This window comes from Alligator mississippiensis, chromosome 1 (assembly GCF_030867095.1).
Source record: "Alligator mississippiensis isolate rAllMis1 chromosome 1, rAllMis1, whole genome shotgun sequence".
Taxonomy (NCBI): domain Eukaryota; kingdom Metazoa; phylum Chordata; order Crocodylia; family Alligatoridae; genus Alligator; species Alligator mississippiensis.
Genome location: NC_081824.1, coordinates 349,698,571 through 349,716,193, shown reverse-complemented (window position 1 = coordinate 349,716,193; position 17,623 = coordinate 349,698,571). Strand labels below are relative to the sequence as shown.

At 41.9% G+C, this 17,623-nt stretch overlaps 1 protein-coding gene across 12 annotated transcripts in view; it reads right to left on the bottom strand.

Moving 5' to 3' along the window:
- Nucleotides 1-17,623, bottom strand: part of CCDC138 (coiled-coil domain containing 138) — a 120,957-nt gene that overhangs the window by 53,774 nt on the left and 49,560 nt on the right. For 8 of the 12 annotated variants that reach the window (XM_059721041.1, XM_059721040.1, XM_059721038.1 and 5 more), the window contains exon 14: nucleotides 3,281-3,419. In XM_059721041.1, the coding sequence (XP_059577024.1) occupies nucleotides 3,281-3,419 (139 nt within the window). Of the gene's footprint in view, nucleotides 1-1,145; nucleotides 1,832-3,280; nucleotides 3,420-17,623 lie in introns of those variants that run through there. The other 4 variants (XM_019484998.2, XM_059721045.1, XM_059721035.1 and 1 more) reach the window with 1 other exon arrangement.

Below are 17,623 nucleotides of genomic sequence, written 5' to 3'. Positions count from 1 at the left end.
TCCTGATGGACACCAAGAAAGCCTATAGGTAATACAGCCTTAAGGCTTGAGTAACATCAGTGGTTTAGGGTGGGACTAAGGGGAAGTGGAGGCCGCAGGAATTGGTGGTTAGGGAAGGAATATGGGGAGGAGGAGGAGGTCCCAGCAGACCTGACAGCAGGGCCAGAGACCTGGAAGTAAGTCTAAAGCCCGGGAACAGGGCAAAGGAAGGACAGAGCAGTCTGGGAATGAGGCCAGAGCTTGGAAGCAGGGCACAGAAGAGCCTAGGGAGCCCAGGGACCAAGAAGGGGGCCAAGAGAGTGAGGGGGACTAGGGCTGAGGGCCCATTAGACTTACTGATAATTGATTAACTGGTAACATCTGGAAGGCATGGGTGTGACTAGAAGGGGAGATGAGGTCATGAAATTGCCTTTAAGGCAGTAAGCTGGTAGACCATGGCTTGTGAGCAGAAAAGATCTCGCTCAGGGATCCCTGGGGCAGCCTCCTATGTCTAAATACATGTTAACATGTCTAAATACATGTTAACTTCCAGGCATGGCAGGTGAGCAGAAGGGGAGGATGCTTAAAGGACAGGGAGAAATAAAGGCCGAGTGGCCACCAGGGGGCATTATGGCCACCCCTAAAGACAGCCCTTGTTACACCAGTGTTAATCAAACACAGACTTATGGCACCTTCTTAAACTGTAAATGCAGTTTCAAATTTATAATTCTAAGGAGTTGCAGGAGTCATGGCAGAATGGTATAATCAATTACAAAAGCGGGACATAAAAGACAATTATTAGGCCAAGTTTTCAAAAAGTGACACTTTCTCTGCGTAAGTACTTTCTGAATAGCAATACTGTGTAGGTACATGACAACTTGAAAAAACACAAATTTGTGCATGCAGAAGTAAGAAAATGGGATGACTTGGGCCCTTTTTGGAAATCAACAGAAAATGGATTAGGTAAAAGATTACAATTTTTGAATGGAGCAATATCAATATGTTTTCTTTAAGAAATACTTTTACTCACATTTAGCATTGGAATACTACAATTAAAAACTATACAGAAATACTAGATCAGTAGCATTTTGAGTAAAAAAAATCACAGCAAAATATGGTAAACATGTCTTAGAAAGAAGAGATTATGGAACAATAATTCTTGGAACTATTGGAATCACAGAGGCTTTTATTGAATGCACATCAAATCATACACATCTGTAGCATGTTTAATTTTATCAAAATTTGGCTTCAATAATCAAAACAATCCTCCTTCTGATATACACTTATGAAAATACTAATGTCTCTCTATTATGTGATAATTATAATAAATACCCATAAAACACTTTGGAGATTAAAAGGAATAATTAATTTTACATCACTGAGGAAGGCTGATACTAGCAGTCTGCTTGTGGAGACGGTGCTGCTTGGGGTGAATGAGTAGGACAGTACAGGTCACTGAAACCTACAGGAAAATGTCAGCTAAATTGAACAAACAGTATCTTGAAATGTACTACTTTCCATTTTCATGAGTTCATATGAGGGTAATATGTCGTAAGTCATAAACTACACACTAAATAGTAAATAAAATCCTGATGTCCTTGTTAGCTAGCCTATTTTTTATAACTAGCAAAAGATTGAACAAATATCAATAGAAAATAATTCATAGTAAAATATGGTTAATTAGTGACTTGTGTTTAGATTGGAGACAAGGGAGTTGCTCTTTGTTAAGCCCAAATTAAAAAGAATTGAATTGAGGTTAATAGAGAGAAAAGCATGATCTGGATGTGTTGTCCTCTGCAGCTCTTGGATCATTAGGTGAAGTGTAAATAGTTCAAACATCTTCTTATTACTTCTGCAAAAGATTTTAGCACAGCATAAGTCAAAGTTAAATATTCATTTGATTTTTTTTAAAAGGTAAAAAGAGAATTTCAATTAACTTTTAAGTAATTAATCCCAGAGAATCTGATTTTTTAATTGAATCAAAATCTGGGTTATAACTTGAATTTAATGGATATACTTCTTTAACATTTCCAGGAAGGATAACTGTCCAAGCTGATATGGCTCTGGTACAGAGAGCAGAGGTAGGGGGAAGGAAAGGAAGGGGAAGAAGGCAGAGGTGGAGAGAAGGGAGGGAGACATGCATACAAAAATCATCAGGAACTTCCCTCTCCATTTATAAGTGGCTTTTTAATGTAGTGCAAAGAAAACTCAAGGTGAAGCAAGGTTTTATTCATATGAAAGAGCGACTGGGAAGTAGACTAAGTATAGGGAGAGATCAGAAGGTAAATAGGTGGATAAAAGAAACCTAGGAAAAAAGTGACTGCCCTGAAAGTACAGAGAAAGCTGATACTCAAGAATATTGCAGAGAAATCCAACTCTGAACTTCTACCACCTGCAAGACTTTTTTTCCCAGACTTACAAAATGTTAGGAAGTCTTGTATGAACATCCCAATGAAATTTTAAATTATTTTGGGTGAAAAATACTGGCTACTTCAGAATTTTCTTTGAACTCAGAAACTTTTATTTTATTCTTTTTCCCACTGAGAGTTAGTTTTCATCTTCATGGAGAAGAACCAAACTAAACTGCACATCCTCAATTTTCTGCCAGTTTTTTTCATCCACCTAATCTTAGTAAAGGACTTCAATTTTCTGTTTTATAAGGAAGTAATCCTACTAAGTAATGTCCTGAAGGAATTCAGTAAGAGCTGTGATACCACAATTAATGAAAATGTCTGTTGTAATAAATTTGTAAAGTAACAATCACGGAAAAGGTCCTACTGAAAAGAGGGTAGCATTTTTAAAAGACTTAAGTGTCTTAGGAACATTACTATTTTCAAAAGGGACTTGGATTTTGAAAACTGATAAGATTTTTGGCTCCCAAGTCACTTTTAGCCCTTTGGAAAATATTACCTGGAAAAAGTGATATTACTGAGGGTCAGTGGAAAGAAAAATGAAGTCAGTCTTTAGAAGGTAATTCATCAGTATACAAGAGGAAAACTCAAATATAAAATAAAAACACTCAGGAGACCAATACAGTTTTACACTCATTGTAAGCTGTGCTGTGCTAGATCTTTAAGCTCTTTACAAACGCAGCTTAAACATTCATGTTTATGATGGTGCAAGCTGTTCTTTAATGTAATAAATGGCAAGGCAATTTAGGTACTTCCCATGCTAGAGCTAATAATCTGTTATACTGCTGGAACTATAGACATTGGGAAGAAGAGAATGAAGAAAACAGCTTTTGATAAGTGAAAACAATGACAGCTTGAAAACCCTTAACCAACCAAAGAAAAAACTTTACTTGATTCTGGAGAGCTTTTGCAGTAAAATGCTGAGTTTTTCCAGTATCTGAAGATCTAGTTTAGGGTTTCGAAGCAACACAGAACAAGTACGGAAAAAGGACTCGTTACTACAGGCTTCCAGGAAAGGCTGCAAGAAACCTATAAAAAAAAGAGAATTCTCATCAATTCTTTCAGCAGGAAACCCTCCCCACAGTGCTAAAGTTAATGAAAGTCTAGTCGCACATTTACAATGCAACAAGAGGATTAAAATTAAATGGAATCACTTTTTATTTTATAGCAGTTTTTACACAACAATCTGGCAAACCTAAAAATTAATAAACCTGAACTCTAAACTGTAACATCACAAATGCTTTCAGAAAAGTTAAAACAGAAAGCGAGGGTACTTCTGTGTTATAAATAATAATTTTGCATCTCAGGCATCCTAACTGAACTCATGTACTGGTTGTTCCCATCCTGTGATTACCAGAAAAAAGTACTAAGTTGTTCCAAAGGTGAATCCTTACAGAATATTATTTTAAGAAGCTAAAAAATAGCATGTCAGTGGAAGATACCAAAGTACTTGCAGAAGAAAATGTAGAACTAGACAACTTTTCATTATCACAATGCTTGTGTAGTAGTACTTATTTTCAAGACGGGTGAAATAATAATTGCCTAAAAAGATTAATTTGTGTAAAAACACATATATTAGCATATATATATTGACAAAACATCCTCAATGCTATTGACCAACTACTGATGACCAGCCAAAATTGTGCATCTTTCACTTAGTTCTTTTGAGCATGACTCTAGTGCCTCAATATCAACAAGAACCATTCCTTTCACATCATATTTTTTAACCTTACAAGTTAGTATAAACGTACAAATTCTGTGATTAAGAACTAAAAAATGGTAAGGATGCAAAGAATGAGCAATTCCATTTTTTCAGCATAAGTGAATACAAATACATGTCTCACCTTGCAAACTTTTCCTTCTGAAATTTGCATGAATATGTATTTGTTCCACCCACAAGAAGATGTGTCTAAAGCTACAATTGCAGAATCAAAATCCTTCTTATGTAGCAATAAAAACATACTGAATATTCAGGTATTAAATTTAGCAAATAACATATTTTCATTTTGTCCCAAAGCAATCATTTTGTCTCAAAGAGATTCATAGCATGAATATGGGAAATACTGTAGTGTTTGACATTTTTATGTATGCAGTACTTCACGTTAACTAATAGCATAGGGTATTCATAGAAATACAAGACAGATTTGGGAAAAGAAAGATTTTTTTTCTTAGCTTAATTACATTTCTTAAGTTCCAATTAAAAACGCAGCTTCCTACGACATGCACATTACTGCATAAAGCAATGAAAGAAAATAAAAATTATTGCTATAAAGCCCTATTTCAAGTGCACCTGAGATCTGCTCATTATAAATGAGATCTGAGATTTATCAGTTCAATGAAGAATGGATGTATTTTTTGGTGGAAAAAAAAAAAATCTTCCCCCAAGGACTCACAACTTTTATTAGCCATAACAGGTAGCCTTGGAGTGAAGACAAAGTTGTAATTTATTTTATACACTTTACTGATATTTTAAACCCAGAAAGCACAGTCCAAACTATATAACACCACATGGAACAGGGATTGAAGAATCCACTTGGCAATAACAAGGTCAGTGTAAGAGTTTAAGTCATTAGTTTCCATAGTATTTAAGCTTCTGTCCCTTACAGCTGTAAAGATAGCTTCCCATATAGATTTCATAGACATTAGGGCTGGAAGGGACCTCGGAAGATCATCGAGTCCAGCCCCCCGCCCAAAGGGCAGGACGTCAGCTGGGGTCATAGGATCCCAGCAAGATAAGCATCCAGTTTCATCTTGAAGGTGTTCAATGAAGGCGCTTGAACAACCTCCGGTGGCAGGCTGTTCCAGACCTTGGGGGCTCGGACAGTAAAGAAATTCTTCCTTATGTCCAGCCTGAAACGATCTTGTAGTAGTTTGTGACCATTCGTCCTCGTCATCCCTTGGGGCGCTCTGGTGAACAAACGTTCCCCTAGATACTAGTGGTCACCCCTGATAAACTTGTAGGTGGCCATCAGATCACCCCTGAGCCTGCGCTTTTCCAGGCTAAAGAGCCCCAGGGCTCTCAGCCTGTCATCGTAAGGTCTGCTTCCCTGACCTCTGATCATGCACGTGGCTCTTCTCTGGACTCTCTCAAGCTTCTCCACATCCTTTTTGAATTGTGGAGCCCAAAACTGGACGCAGTACTCCAGCTGCGGCCTCACTAAGGCCGAGTACAGGGGGAGAATGACGTCCTGGGATTTGCTTGAGAAGCATCTATGGATGCAAGCCAGCGTTTTGGTCGCTTTACTAGCCGCAGCATGGCATTGCAGGCTCATGTTCATCTTGTGGTCAATGATGACCCCCAAGTCTCTTTCTTCCATAGTGCTAACCAACATAGCACTGCCGAGCCTATAAGGATGCTGCGGGTTTTTTTTCCCAAGGTGGAGAACCTTGCATTTATCGGCGTTGAACACCATCAGATTCTCATCCGCCCACTTGCTGAGCCTGTCCAGGTCAGCCTGGATCATCCGCCTGTCTTCTGGTGTGGATGCTTTGCCCCAAAGTTTGGTGTCATCGGCGAACTTGGCCAGTCCGCTTCTGACTCCAGTGTCCACATCATTAATGAAGATGTTGAACAGTATGGGTCCAAGGACAGAGCCCTGGGGGACCCCACTGGTCACAGGACACCACGATGAGTGACTTCCATCAATTACTACCCTCTGGGTCCGACCCCGGAGCCAATTTTCCAGCCAGTGGATCGTGGGGGACCCAAGGCGACAATTGGCCAGTTTCTCCAAGAGATGATCATGGGACACCAGATCGAAGGCTTTTTTGAAGTCAAGATATATGACATCAATCTCATCTCCCTTGTCCAGGTGATAGGTCACCTGGTCGTAGAAGGAAATGAGATTGGTCAAGCAAGACCTACCCGCAACAAACCCGTGCTGGCTATCCCTTAAGATGTTGGCGTCGGCCAGTCCATTAAGGATGGCCTCCTTAATAAACTTTTCTAAGATCTTCTCCGGGATAGAAGTCAGGCTGATGGGCCTATAGTTAGCCGGATCCACTTTCCTCCCTTCCTTGAAGATAGGCACCACGTTGGCCTTCTTCCAGTCATCGGGCACTACACCAGAGCGCCAAGAGTTTTCAAAGATCCGCGCTAGAGGCTGGGCTATGATGCTCGCCAGCTCCTTGAGTACCCTGGGGTGAAGATTGTCAGGGCCGGCTGACTTGAAGGTATCCAGCTTCTCAAGATGTTCCTTCACAAAGTCAGCATTAATGGAGGGCAGGGGATCACCCTCACCCGGACTTCCCGGCCCTGTAGCAGGCACAGGCGTCCCATGGGGCTGATGAAAGACCGACGCAAAGTACCTATTTAATAGGTTGGCTTTTTCCTGGGCGTCAGTTGTCAGTTGCCCCATCTGGTTCAGCAGGGGTCCAACGTTGCCCCTGCTTTTCTTCCGGCTCCCCACAGATCTGAAAAAGGACTTTTTATTGTCCTTGATGCTCAAAGCTAGCTGGAGTTCAGTTGCAGCCTTGGCTTTCCTGGTCTGCTCCCTACAGGACCAGACCAGTGCAGAATAATCCTCCTTGGAGGTGACTCCCATCCTCCATCCTTTGTAGGCCTTTCTTTTTAGCCTCAGGAGGTCTGCTAGGTCCCTGGAGAGCCAGAGGGGCTGCTGTGCCCTCTTGCTGCCTTTCCTCCAAGATGGAATAGACTTAGTTTGTGCATTGAGGATCACTCCCTTGAGGAGCAACCACTCTTCTTGAACTCCCCTCTCCCTGTGGTCACAGTCCCTTAGGGCCTCACTGACAAGCCTCCTGAGCTTGTCAAAGTCGGCTTTCCTGAAGTCAAGGACTTGCGTGTTGCTGACTGACTTGCCAGCTTTTCGGCGGATGGTGAAGGCGATCAGCTCGTGGTCGCTGTCACCCAGCTTCCCATCGATCACTAGGTCGCCGACTAGGTCCTCCCCAGTAGCCAGCACAAGGTCGAGCAGCGCTTTGCCTCTCGTTGGCCCATAGACTTCTTGAGTCAGGTAGAGGTCATCCACGCACGAGAGGAAGCTCTGCGACCGCTCAGATTTTGCTGAGCGATCCTCCCACGAGATGTCTGGGTAATTGAAGTCACCCATGACAACCATGGTCCTGGAGCAAGCTGCCTCAGCCAGTTCCTGGGCAAACTCCTGGTCTAGCTCAGGACTTTGGGTGGGAGGTCTGTAATAGATTCCCACCATTGTGTCCCCTGTGCCGTGTTCCCCACGGATTTTAACCCAGAGGGTCTCCAGCCGTCCACCCTGGTCGCCAATATCGGCTTGCAGGGACGCGTAGCTTTCCTTAACATAGAGAGCTACACCCCCGCCCCTTTTCTCTACACGATCCCTCCTGTACAGGGTATAGCCATCTATCCCCGTGGTCCAGTCATGGGTGGAGTCCCACCAGGTCTCCGTGATCCCTATGACATCGTAATTGTTTGCACTGAGCAGGAGGATGAGCTCCTCCTGCTTATTCCCCAAGCTCCTGGCATTTGTGTACAGGCAGGCAAGTGCCCCCATTTTGAATATAAATTATATTCAAAATGCAATGTCTTCTCAATGAGTATGCCAACAGATGACCCCCAATATGCTCTGTTGCTGCTAACAGCTTTGACAATTTCATTAGCCAGTGTTGCTTGACAAGATTTGCTGGTTTTCTTGCTGATATTTTGAACTCAGGCAGTAGCAAAATGGCCAAGAATTGTTTGTTTCAAACAATTGTTTTAGAAAGAAATATTAAAAACGGATGCTGGAGTGACTGAAATGACCCAAAACAGAGCATGATGTAAAAGGATGGTAACAGAAATGTCCCTCATTTGCAAGGGGGGGGGGTGTTGTTGAGAGCTATAATCACTCTCTTGTAATTTTGCTTTGCAAGTACTGTTTGACTTAAGTACTATACTTCCATCTACCTGAAGTGAGACAATCTCCTTTGTTGCCCTAGACAAAGTTGAGAAGGGTCATGCAAGGGCATGCCATAGTAAGTCTTGTCATAAGCACAGGTCCTAATATTCCAGACAGTCCCAGTACTGATACAAAGGTGTGTAACGTATGTACACTGCTAACATATTTGCGAAGTTTAAAGTGGGCAAAGAAAGGGGCAGCTCATTGAGCTACTAAAAAAACTAGCTTTCTGGAGGACTTCAATTCAAATTCTCCTGTCACTTAATACAGTTCTAGATTTTTAAATTTAGAAAGATACTACCTTGGTCTACCTCTTTCTTCTCTTAAATCGTTTTATATTAAGAGTTATTGTACAGCTTCTGAAACAAACCACATAGAAATTCATATATTGTGTCCAAGGAATGCAAGAAGTGAGTGCATGTTCCCAAATTAAAAGGAGAACAGCAACTCTCTCAATGTCTGTTACATTAGCAAAGTGACGTGGATTTATTCATAATGAGAAACAAAATAATATCTTGTTTATGATGAAGGGTGTTAAGATATTAGGAAGGAGTGAGAGAGACCATGAAAACATAAATAAAACCCCAGCACCCACCAACTAATTTGGAGTGGTTTTTCTGGGGGGTTTTCCCCCTCTATAAATATAGACAAGGGACTGGAATAGACCTGAGCCATCGTCCAGCTCCACAGGTACACAAACAACCATGTGCCCAAAGAGTTTTCAAAAGGGCCACTCCAAACCGTCCTGCAAGACTATAAGGCACAGAATCAGAAAGGCCAGAAACACCCAATGGGCCACAGATAAAAGCAGGGAACACCAAGTCACTCCAGTAGTTTGCCACTGCAGTGACAGAGAAGTAGTTGCTGTTAATTGATGCACAAAGAATCCTAGGAAGAGGACCAGAAACCACGCTACAGTGGAAAGCAAAATCTCAGTCCTTGCCATCTGATGAATGAGAAAATTTCCCTCCTAACTGAAAATCCGGTGATCAATAAAGCCTTGAGCATAAAAGCAAGACGCTATAGCCAGGAACTTGTTTTCTAAGTATTGGCGGGGGCACTGTTGCCTACCAGTCAAAATTCTCTAGTCTTAACTATGGCCAAATATATAATGCTTTTGAATAAAGGTCCTCTGCTTCCTTTCCACAGCCAAAAGCATTCTTGAGGTGAAAAAAAAAATTCCTGACACTAGTGGATGAAATTTCCCTGACACTGAAAGGCCTGGCCAGGCACCTATCACACTACAAGCAAGTTACAGCTATACCCCAAGATGGAGTTTGCAAATACACAATGCCAAACAAAAGAAAACTAAAGTGTATGAGATACTATCTGCCTTCACATTTACATGTTGTGTGAATGATGAGGACAATGGCAAGTTCTTTCCACTGACAGGAAGATACTAGGATGTCTGTGGAAAGAGGGGAGGTCACTCCTATGCACTATAATTTGAGACCCAAAAATTTGAGACCCAAATCTGAGACCCAAAAAACATCTTTGTAGAGACAAGCACCTCACTCACCAAGTCCTATGACTCATAGAATACAGAGCCCGGTAAGTCTCCTTATTTCCTCATCCATTACTCTTTTGAAATAAAATAATTTCATCATAAAAATGGTAATCCTTTGAGCCTTAAGTTTACAACACAGACTAAAATGCTCAATAATTTACATTTTAAAAAATGACTAATTACTTTAATACAATGGAAGAACCATCAAAGTGGAAGTAATTGCTTAGTTACAGAAAATATGATTTTATAACCAGAAGGAGAGAAATCCAAAACAGTTATGTTTTAAGCAGGTGTATACACACACACACACACACACACACACACACACACACACACACACACACACACACACAATGTTTGTGTTTTATGACTGTTGTGACAACTCAGTCTGCATGTATTATGTCAGGATTCAGTATAAATGTGTTTTAAAAATGTTTTAAAAATATATTTTAAAAATTTTTTAAAAATATCGTGCACAAGTTTGCACACGCATCCTGAAAAGTTACTACCAACCTGAACTGACAGTTTAGTTTGGGTGGTGAGACTGCAACCATAAGCAATTAAATCACTGTTGACAGAAAGCATTTACATTTTTTTCTCATCACCAATCAAAGGCTAGGAATAGACGCTACATTTGTCCCTGGGCAAGTTGTACTTTTGTCCCAGAACAGAAATATATGGAGATTGGGGTGCCATTCTAATCAGCATTTAGTGAGTAGCTGAATGCACCAGCCCTTTTCTGCCATTGACTCAATGATGCAACCCTAGGATAACAGTTCAAATGCACATTGCAATGTCCTGGAATAACCAGTTACTCCTTATTTTGTGAACCTTTTTTTTAGGATTTATCCCAGAACAACTGACATGGACATCTGAATGATTGAATAATCTCAATGACTGAATAAATGTGATGTCTGTTTTTAACCAAATCTGCCAGGAAGTTACTTCTTATTTGGACCTATGTGACTTTAGAAAGGGAGACTGTCAGTATGCTTCACTGTGGGTTTAATGAACACAATTAAGCAACTGGGGTTTTGCTTCATCTTCATGCATATATATATAAATTTTACTAGCACCACGATCTACACTGTTGTGGTTCAGTGGTAGAATCCTTGTCTGCCGCATGGGTGACCTGGGCATGCACATAATTACAGGCATTAAGGCACCAAACATCTGGACTCAGTCTGATCTTTGGATTCTGTCTCAACGGCCTAAGGGGGTGTGCAAGGTCTGGGCAGCCTCTATTCCTCCATATTCCTGCCTAGGCACATGTGTTGAAGGTCTGGGTGAGCTACCATATACCATGATCCAGAAGGATCAATGGTTGCCTACTAGTAGCATCACTGGCAGATGTGCACTGAAGTAGGGATAAATGATAGAGAGCAGAAATATTTGGGGTGGGAAGGGTTCTGAAACTCTGGCAGCATGTCTGTCTCTCTACAGTCCAGCACAAAAAATTATGACTAAAATTGCTGCCATGTTGGAGACAAAAACCTTCAGTACAATTATTTGAATTCATGCTTCAAACAATTTCCTAAGATCCTGTACCTTACTGATTTTATAATAGTAGTTTGGAGCCAGGGTTTAAAATGCATTTGACATAATAGTATTTATTATTTATTTATGCCTTCAAGTTATATACTGCACTTCTCAACAAAGGCTCAAGGCAGCTTACAATAAGAGAAAAGAATAGCTTATAAATCAAAAGGAAAAGAAGCAAACAAAACAACTTGAAAAGGTTCTGGAATTTCAACATAAAACAGAGACCAGAAACCAAATCTCAGCCTAGCTGTTTGCCTAAGCGCCTATATTATTGCTGTGCCCAAACTGTGCTGGGTACTTTCCGAAATCCATCAGAAGGTAGCTTTGTCTCAAAGTGCAAGAGCAGACAATCAACCAAAGACAGAAGGTAGGAGAATGGGACAGAAGCAAAATGATCACGGTAATTATGGACAAGTATATACACATTTTTGTTGTGTTGCTTATTTAAGTTAAAATACACTAAATGCACCCTCCCTACTTATCTTTCTATTGCTCAAGCCCCACATGCAGTTCCACTATCCTTATGGACTCCACAAAATTTGACATCTCATTCATCATTCATAAGGAAATATTTGTTTTTGATGTTTGTCTGTTAAAGGAAAACTATAGTTATTTATAGTTAAACTCAGGCATTTGAAAACTCATAACGCAAGCTTTTGTTTTGACTTATTACACCCCCCCTCACTATAAACACATATATATTAGTGACAAGCTATTTAGAAAGAGCATCCCAAGCAAGGAAAATTTTTGTAGGGAAGGGCTCCAGATGCAATTAGATGGATTATTCACATCAAAAGGATTTCATGAGCAAGCAGAAAGCCTATAAGAAATGGGAAAAGGATGCATCAGCAAAGAAAGCTTTATTTTAAGAGTTAGGTATGTTTAATTGCATTTAATTAGGCTATTATGTAAAATGTGGGCACCACCAGCTGGTCTGCTTCCTAATCCTCCAGCCACAGTTGAATAAAATTGACCGTGGCTGCTGTCTTTCCGCTGGATTCAATACTGTTGATGGATTTTTGACATGTTCCATGAACATCAACCTATAGGCCCCTCAGGTGACTTGGTGCAGGGACTCTGGTACAGGGATTCTATGAATCCTTTTAAACCACCTTACACATGATGCTCACACAAGGGACTTGACACACAAAAAAAAACTCCCTTACCATATATTGTTCTTATTCCAGGCTGATTTCTCCCTCCCCACCCCCAATGGAAAAATACAGAATTATACACAGGACTGTCCTGTGCACTATTGTAGGGAGCAGACGACCCTGTGCAGCAATCTTGAAGGGTACAAGGTTATTTGCCAACACCATGACTGAACAAGGCAGGGGGATACTTCCCTGAGCTGGATGTTCACAATAGAGTGGAAGAGCAAGCCAAGATAGGATACTCACACAGAAAGATATGACCCAGCCACTGCTGAGCATGTTGGCAGTGGGCTCCCTAGTGACCTGCAAAGAAACAGACTGATGCATTGCACACTGAATGAGAGGGCAGTAAGGGGACCAACCTGGTGCCAGGGCAGGGGCAGACAGGACTAGAAGAAGGCTTGCCCATGGATGGGTGAGGGGGAGCTCCTGCAGTAGAGGGCAGGAGTAGCTGGGAGGGTACTGTAGGGCAGAAGAAGCCTTCTCCTCCCTGAGGCAGGTATGACCCCAAAACCAGGCTGGATGCATCTTGGCCACCCTGTTAAAATACCTACCTTGCTTTTACCTATTTTGCCCTTGTCACAACCCAAGGGTGTGATTTTGTTTGTATGTGCTTCGGCACTGCTAAATTATTTCCCGCCACTCGGAGCTTTCTTTGCAGGGTGCATTTCTTAGTTGCAAAGAGAAATGCACAGTGCAAAGGAGTTCCCGCCACCCGCATGCAAATTTGTGTCCCACTATTGGCCAGTTCTAAATTATTCCCACGTGGCGGCTAGCGATTGGCTTGCTAGCCGTATAAGAGGCTTGAGCGGTTTCCGCCCAAGTTGGAGAACTCCGAGGAGAACCCCGCAAGGGAGAACTCCACAACCATCTGAAGGAGAAGGAGGGCTTCACATCTTGTGAAGCACTCTAAGCGCTGCAGAGCCTATCAAACCCAGTGTGTCTTAAGAAGGCTATAGGGGTCTGATCAACCTCTGGCCTCTCCCCATCGCCGAGCGCGATCCCTCGACGAACCCCTTCCATAGATTCATAGATGTTAGGGTCGGAAGGGACCTCAATAGATCATCAAGTCCGACCCCCTGCATAAGCAGGAAAGAGTGCTGGGTCTAGATGACCCCAGCTAGATACTCGTCTAACCTCCTCTCGAAGACCCCCAGGGTAGGGGAGAGCACCACCTCCCTTGGGAGCCCGTTCCAGACCTTGGCCACTCGAACTGTGAAGAAGTTCTTCCTAATGTCCAATCTGAATCTGCTCTCTGCTAGCTTGTGGCCATTGTTTCTTGTCACCCCCGGGGGCGCCTTGGTGAATAAATCCTCACCAATTCCCTTCTGTGCCCCCGTGATGAACTTAAAGGCAGCCACAAGGTCGCCTCTCAACCTTCTCTTGCGGAGGCTGAAAAGGTCCAGTTTCTCTAGTCTCTCCTCGTAGGGCTTGGTCTGCAGGCCCTTGACCATACGAGTTGCCCTTCTCTGTACCCTCTCCAGGTTATCCGCATCCTTCTTGAAATGTGGCGCCCAGAATTGCACGCAGTACTCCAACTGCGGTCTGACCAGCGCCCGATAGAGGGGAAGTATCACCTCCCTGGACCTATTCGTCATGCATCTGCTGATGCACGATAAAGTGCCATTGGCTTTTCTGATGGCTTTGTCACACTGCCGGCTCATGTTCATCTTGGAGTCCACTAGTTCCCTGTGCGCAAGTTCCACGGAGCCTAGCAAACTTCGTGTGAGTGTATCCAGAGCTCTTTCTCTGAGTTGTTTTCTTCGGTTGACACGACGGGCTTGCGTGTTTAGAGCCTTCAACCGGATTGGGCTAGAGGTTCACGTGGAAGGAACTCTTGTCCGCCTCTCTTCTTTTCTGTCTGTAACTGCAACTCAAGCAAGTTTTCCTGCCTGCACCGTGACCATCTTCGGTGTAGTAAAATAATCTTTAATCAACCGCTAAGCGTCCGTGCCTAATTCTAGTCCGCCCGCCTGCATTCCCCGACCCACGTGCCAGGGCTGCTGGCCACAGCCTGCTGCGCGCCCCCGGGAACCTCGGACCGCTCCCGGCCCGCACAGCCCTCATCACCAAAACACACAAAACCTGCACAGAACCAGATGGCTTTGTCTTCTGTGGTGTAAACAATTTTTGTAATAAAAACCTTGCCCCATACTATTAGAGTTTGCAACAGAAGACACTAAGAACTTCAGGAAACCCTCTCCTACTTGGCAAACAAATTAATCTGATTATCCACATAAGACTTTTAAGGTTTTGCGGTCTCTTGTGCTCATTGCAAGTCCTTGATTTCTCCTCCTCTATAGGTTTATGATATACTTGGATCAGTTTTAAGCTATCAACTGCTGCAACACTCTGCAAAAGCAGCTTGGAAGACAACAGCAGTTCAGGGACTTTCTATAGTTATCAATTTATATTTGGGCAAAAAGTCATTTTTTTTAATTGAACCTTAAAATTTGAATCAATTTTATGCAAGGTCAATTTATATGCAAGTTTGACTTATAATCAAACAAGTATGGTAGATATCTACAAACTCTGAGGCATTTAAGCAATTGGACAGGATTTTGTGGATTGGCCACTAAGATTTACATGGAAATCAGGTCCCTAAATTGTACTTTACGCACTTAGGATTCTTGAAAATTATGCCTGCACTCAGTAATGTCAAAGGCTAAAACCATAGACTATTCAAATGTTATCTTTATATTCTCTTTTTTCCCAGTTCTAGCCCATTTTTATTAAACTCATCATAATCTATTTATATCTTTCCAATATCTGTAGTCTATTATGGGCTAAATTGATGTTTCTGCAAGCTACATGTATTTAGCTCTTCATATATCCCAATGTAAAACCTCTAAACTCCAATCTCTATTATTGTTCTTTTCTTTATAACCCTCCACATTCATATTTTTAAAATATATCTCATTACCTCTAACAGTAATAATTTCCTTAGTTTGGAACAGAGTAATAATGGCAATAGTGATGGCAGAGCAGGAAAGAGCAGATTCTAGTAAATGGCAAATTCATACACAAAGGGACCATTATGTCCTCAGACTCCAGGGGTGGGCAATTATTTTGGGCAGAGGGCCGCTTACCAAGTATTGGCAAGCTGCTGAGAGCCGCATGGGTAGCCCTACCCCTTGACAGGTGCCCTGCACCCTGGTTGCCATCTTGGAACTGGAAGTCCCACCCCCTAACCCCTGACTTTTGCCCCCAGGAGTTCCTCCCCTTGTCCTGGAAGTACTCCTTTCAGCAAGGGGTTTTGCCATCTTGGAACCAGAAAAATACCAAATTATATTCTAAAAAGTGAACACCTAAAACATTCATTAACTGATTTCAAAAAATATTTTTGTCTTGGTTTACATGTGTTTGTGTAGTGTACATAGAGGTGATTGTATATAATAGCTTAAAATGAAGTCTTGTATATTATGGGGGGGGTGGGTATAGGTTTGTGGGGGGCAGTAGGTGTGTGGGTATATGGGGTGAGGGAGCAAGTGAGTGTGTGTGTGGATATGTGGGGTGTGGGTGGGTATGTGGTTTGTGGGAGACTGTGTGTGGGGGGAGGGTGGCTGGAGTGTGTGAGGGGGTATGGGTGTGGGCACATGTGTTATGTTGGGTTGTGTGTGTGGGACTTGCCCTATACACACACACACTCTCTGCCCCTGCCTGCACACATTCTTCCCCTGCCTCCCCACACACACTCTTGCCCCTGCCTGCGTGTGCGCACACACCCCTGTACCGGCAGGGCCCCATGCTCCCCAGTCTGGCCATGCAGCCAGGAGCTACGTGGTGCTGGAGCAGGGTGGGAGCATGAAGCAGGGAAATGGCTGGTGGAGGGTGGGGCTGTGCTTCTGCTGCCAGCTCCCCCCTGGGTCCTACTGCCCCTGGCTCTTGTCATCTTTGACAGGCAGCAAGGAGCTCATAAATAGTTTCTAAATTTTTTAGGGGTCCTGCAGGCCGGACAGAATGGCCTGGTGGGCTAGATTCAGCCTGTGGGCCGTATTTTGCCTGCCCCTGTCATACTGTGTGAAAAAATGCACTTACATATTCAGCTCCAGACTGGACTGCCTTTTAAACTAGCATAGCAGACTACAGATGAATGTGTAAATGTAATTAGGACAGGAGTATATAAATGACTCTACTTGCTAGTTACTTAAAATAATCATTGCAAATGTATTAGCCTCTTTTTAGATTATGATTAATTCAAGGACAGAACTGCTTTAAATTCTTTTCTTTGGGTTTTGAGTTATGTATGAGAGAGATTAAGTCTTCTAAAATTCTATTAATTAAGCAAATGCGTTCTGTTAATTAAATGTGAAGGTAAAAAAGGTTAACACTGGTAACTACATCTAAGATGACTAGCTGGCTTGAAACTGTCAACTTCTTTCTGCTAAAAATGTATATAACATTTTAGATCATTTATACAGAGAATGCAAGGTTAGCAAATTAAGTAGAGAATAGAAGATTGTTACTGTACATCTATTATCTTTAGCAGCTGGAAAGTCTACCTCGAAGAAAATCCATATGAAACTCATAAGACATGTTGATAGGCTTTATATGTGCAGTGCTTTTAAAAATCTACCATCTGTGGTCATGACCTCATGTCTGCATTCAATGGGTGGGATGTTTATAAAGCAAAACATAATTCTGAATAACAAAGGGGATTTACTTAATAAGCAGTTACTTGCCTATAATAGATTTAGTGTTTAACCTTCTCCCTACCAGCTGCAGGAACTTTATTCATCTCAATTTAATTGCACTTTTCTTTTAATTCACAGCGCTGGCATGGATTACTAGAGGTTTGAAATTCAAAGCAGTTATGCAGTATACATCTGTTACTAGGGCACTAGGAAAATTATAAGAGGAATACATTCTCATGGATGATTGTAGCAAAAATAAGTAAAATACTATTCCTTCTAGTTCAAACTATTTAAACATTATTTATTTCATCTTAACAAAAACATCTGAACTAATGCTTGCAATGCGTCACAATAAGCCCTTGGAGCAACTATTAATTTTTAGCTTTTTAAAATGATCTATAGCGTGCAGCTTGATTTTAGTATATATCATGAGCTACATTTAATGGTGCTGAAGATACTTACCTGTGATGAAAAGATTGTACAATAAAATATATATTAATACAATATAATTGTTCACTGTTAG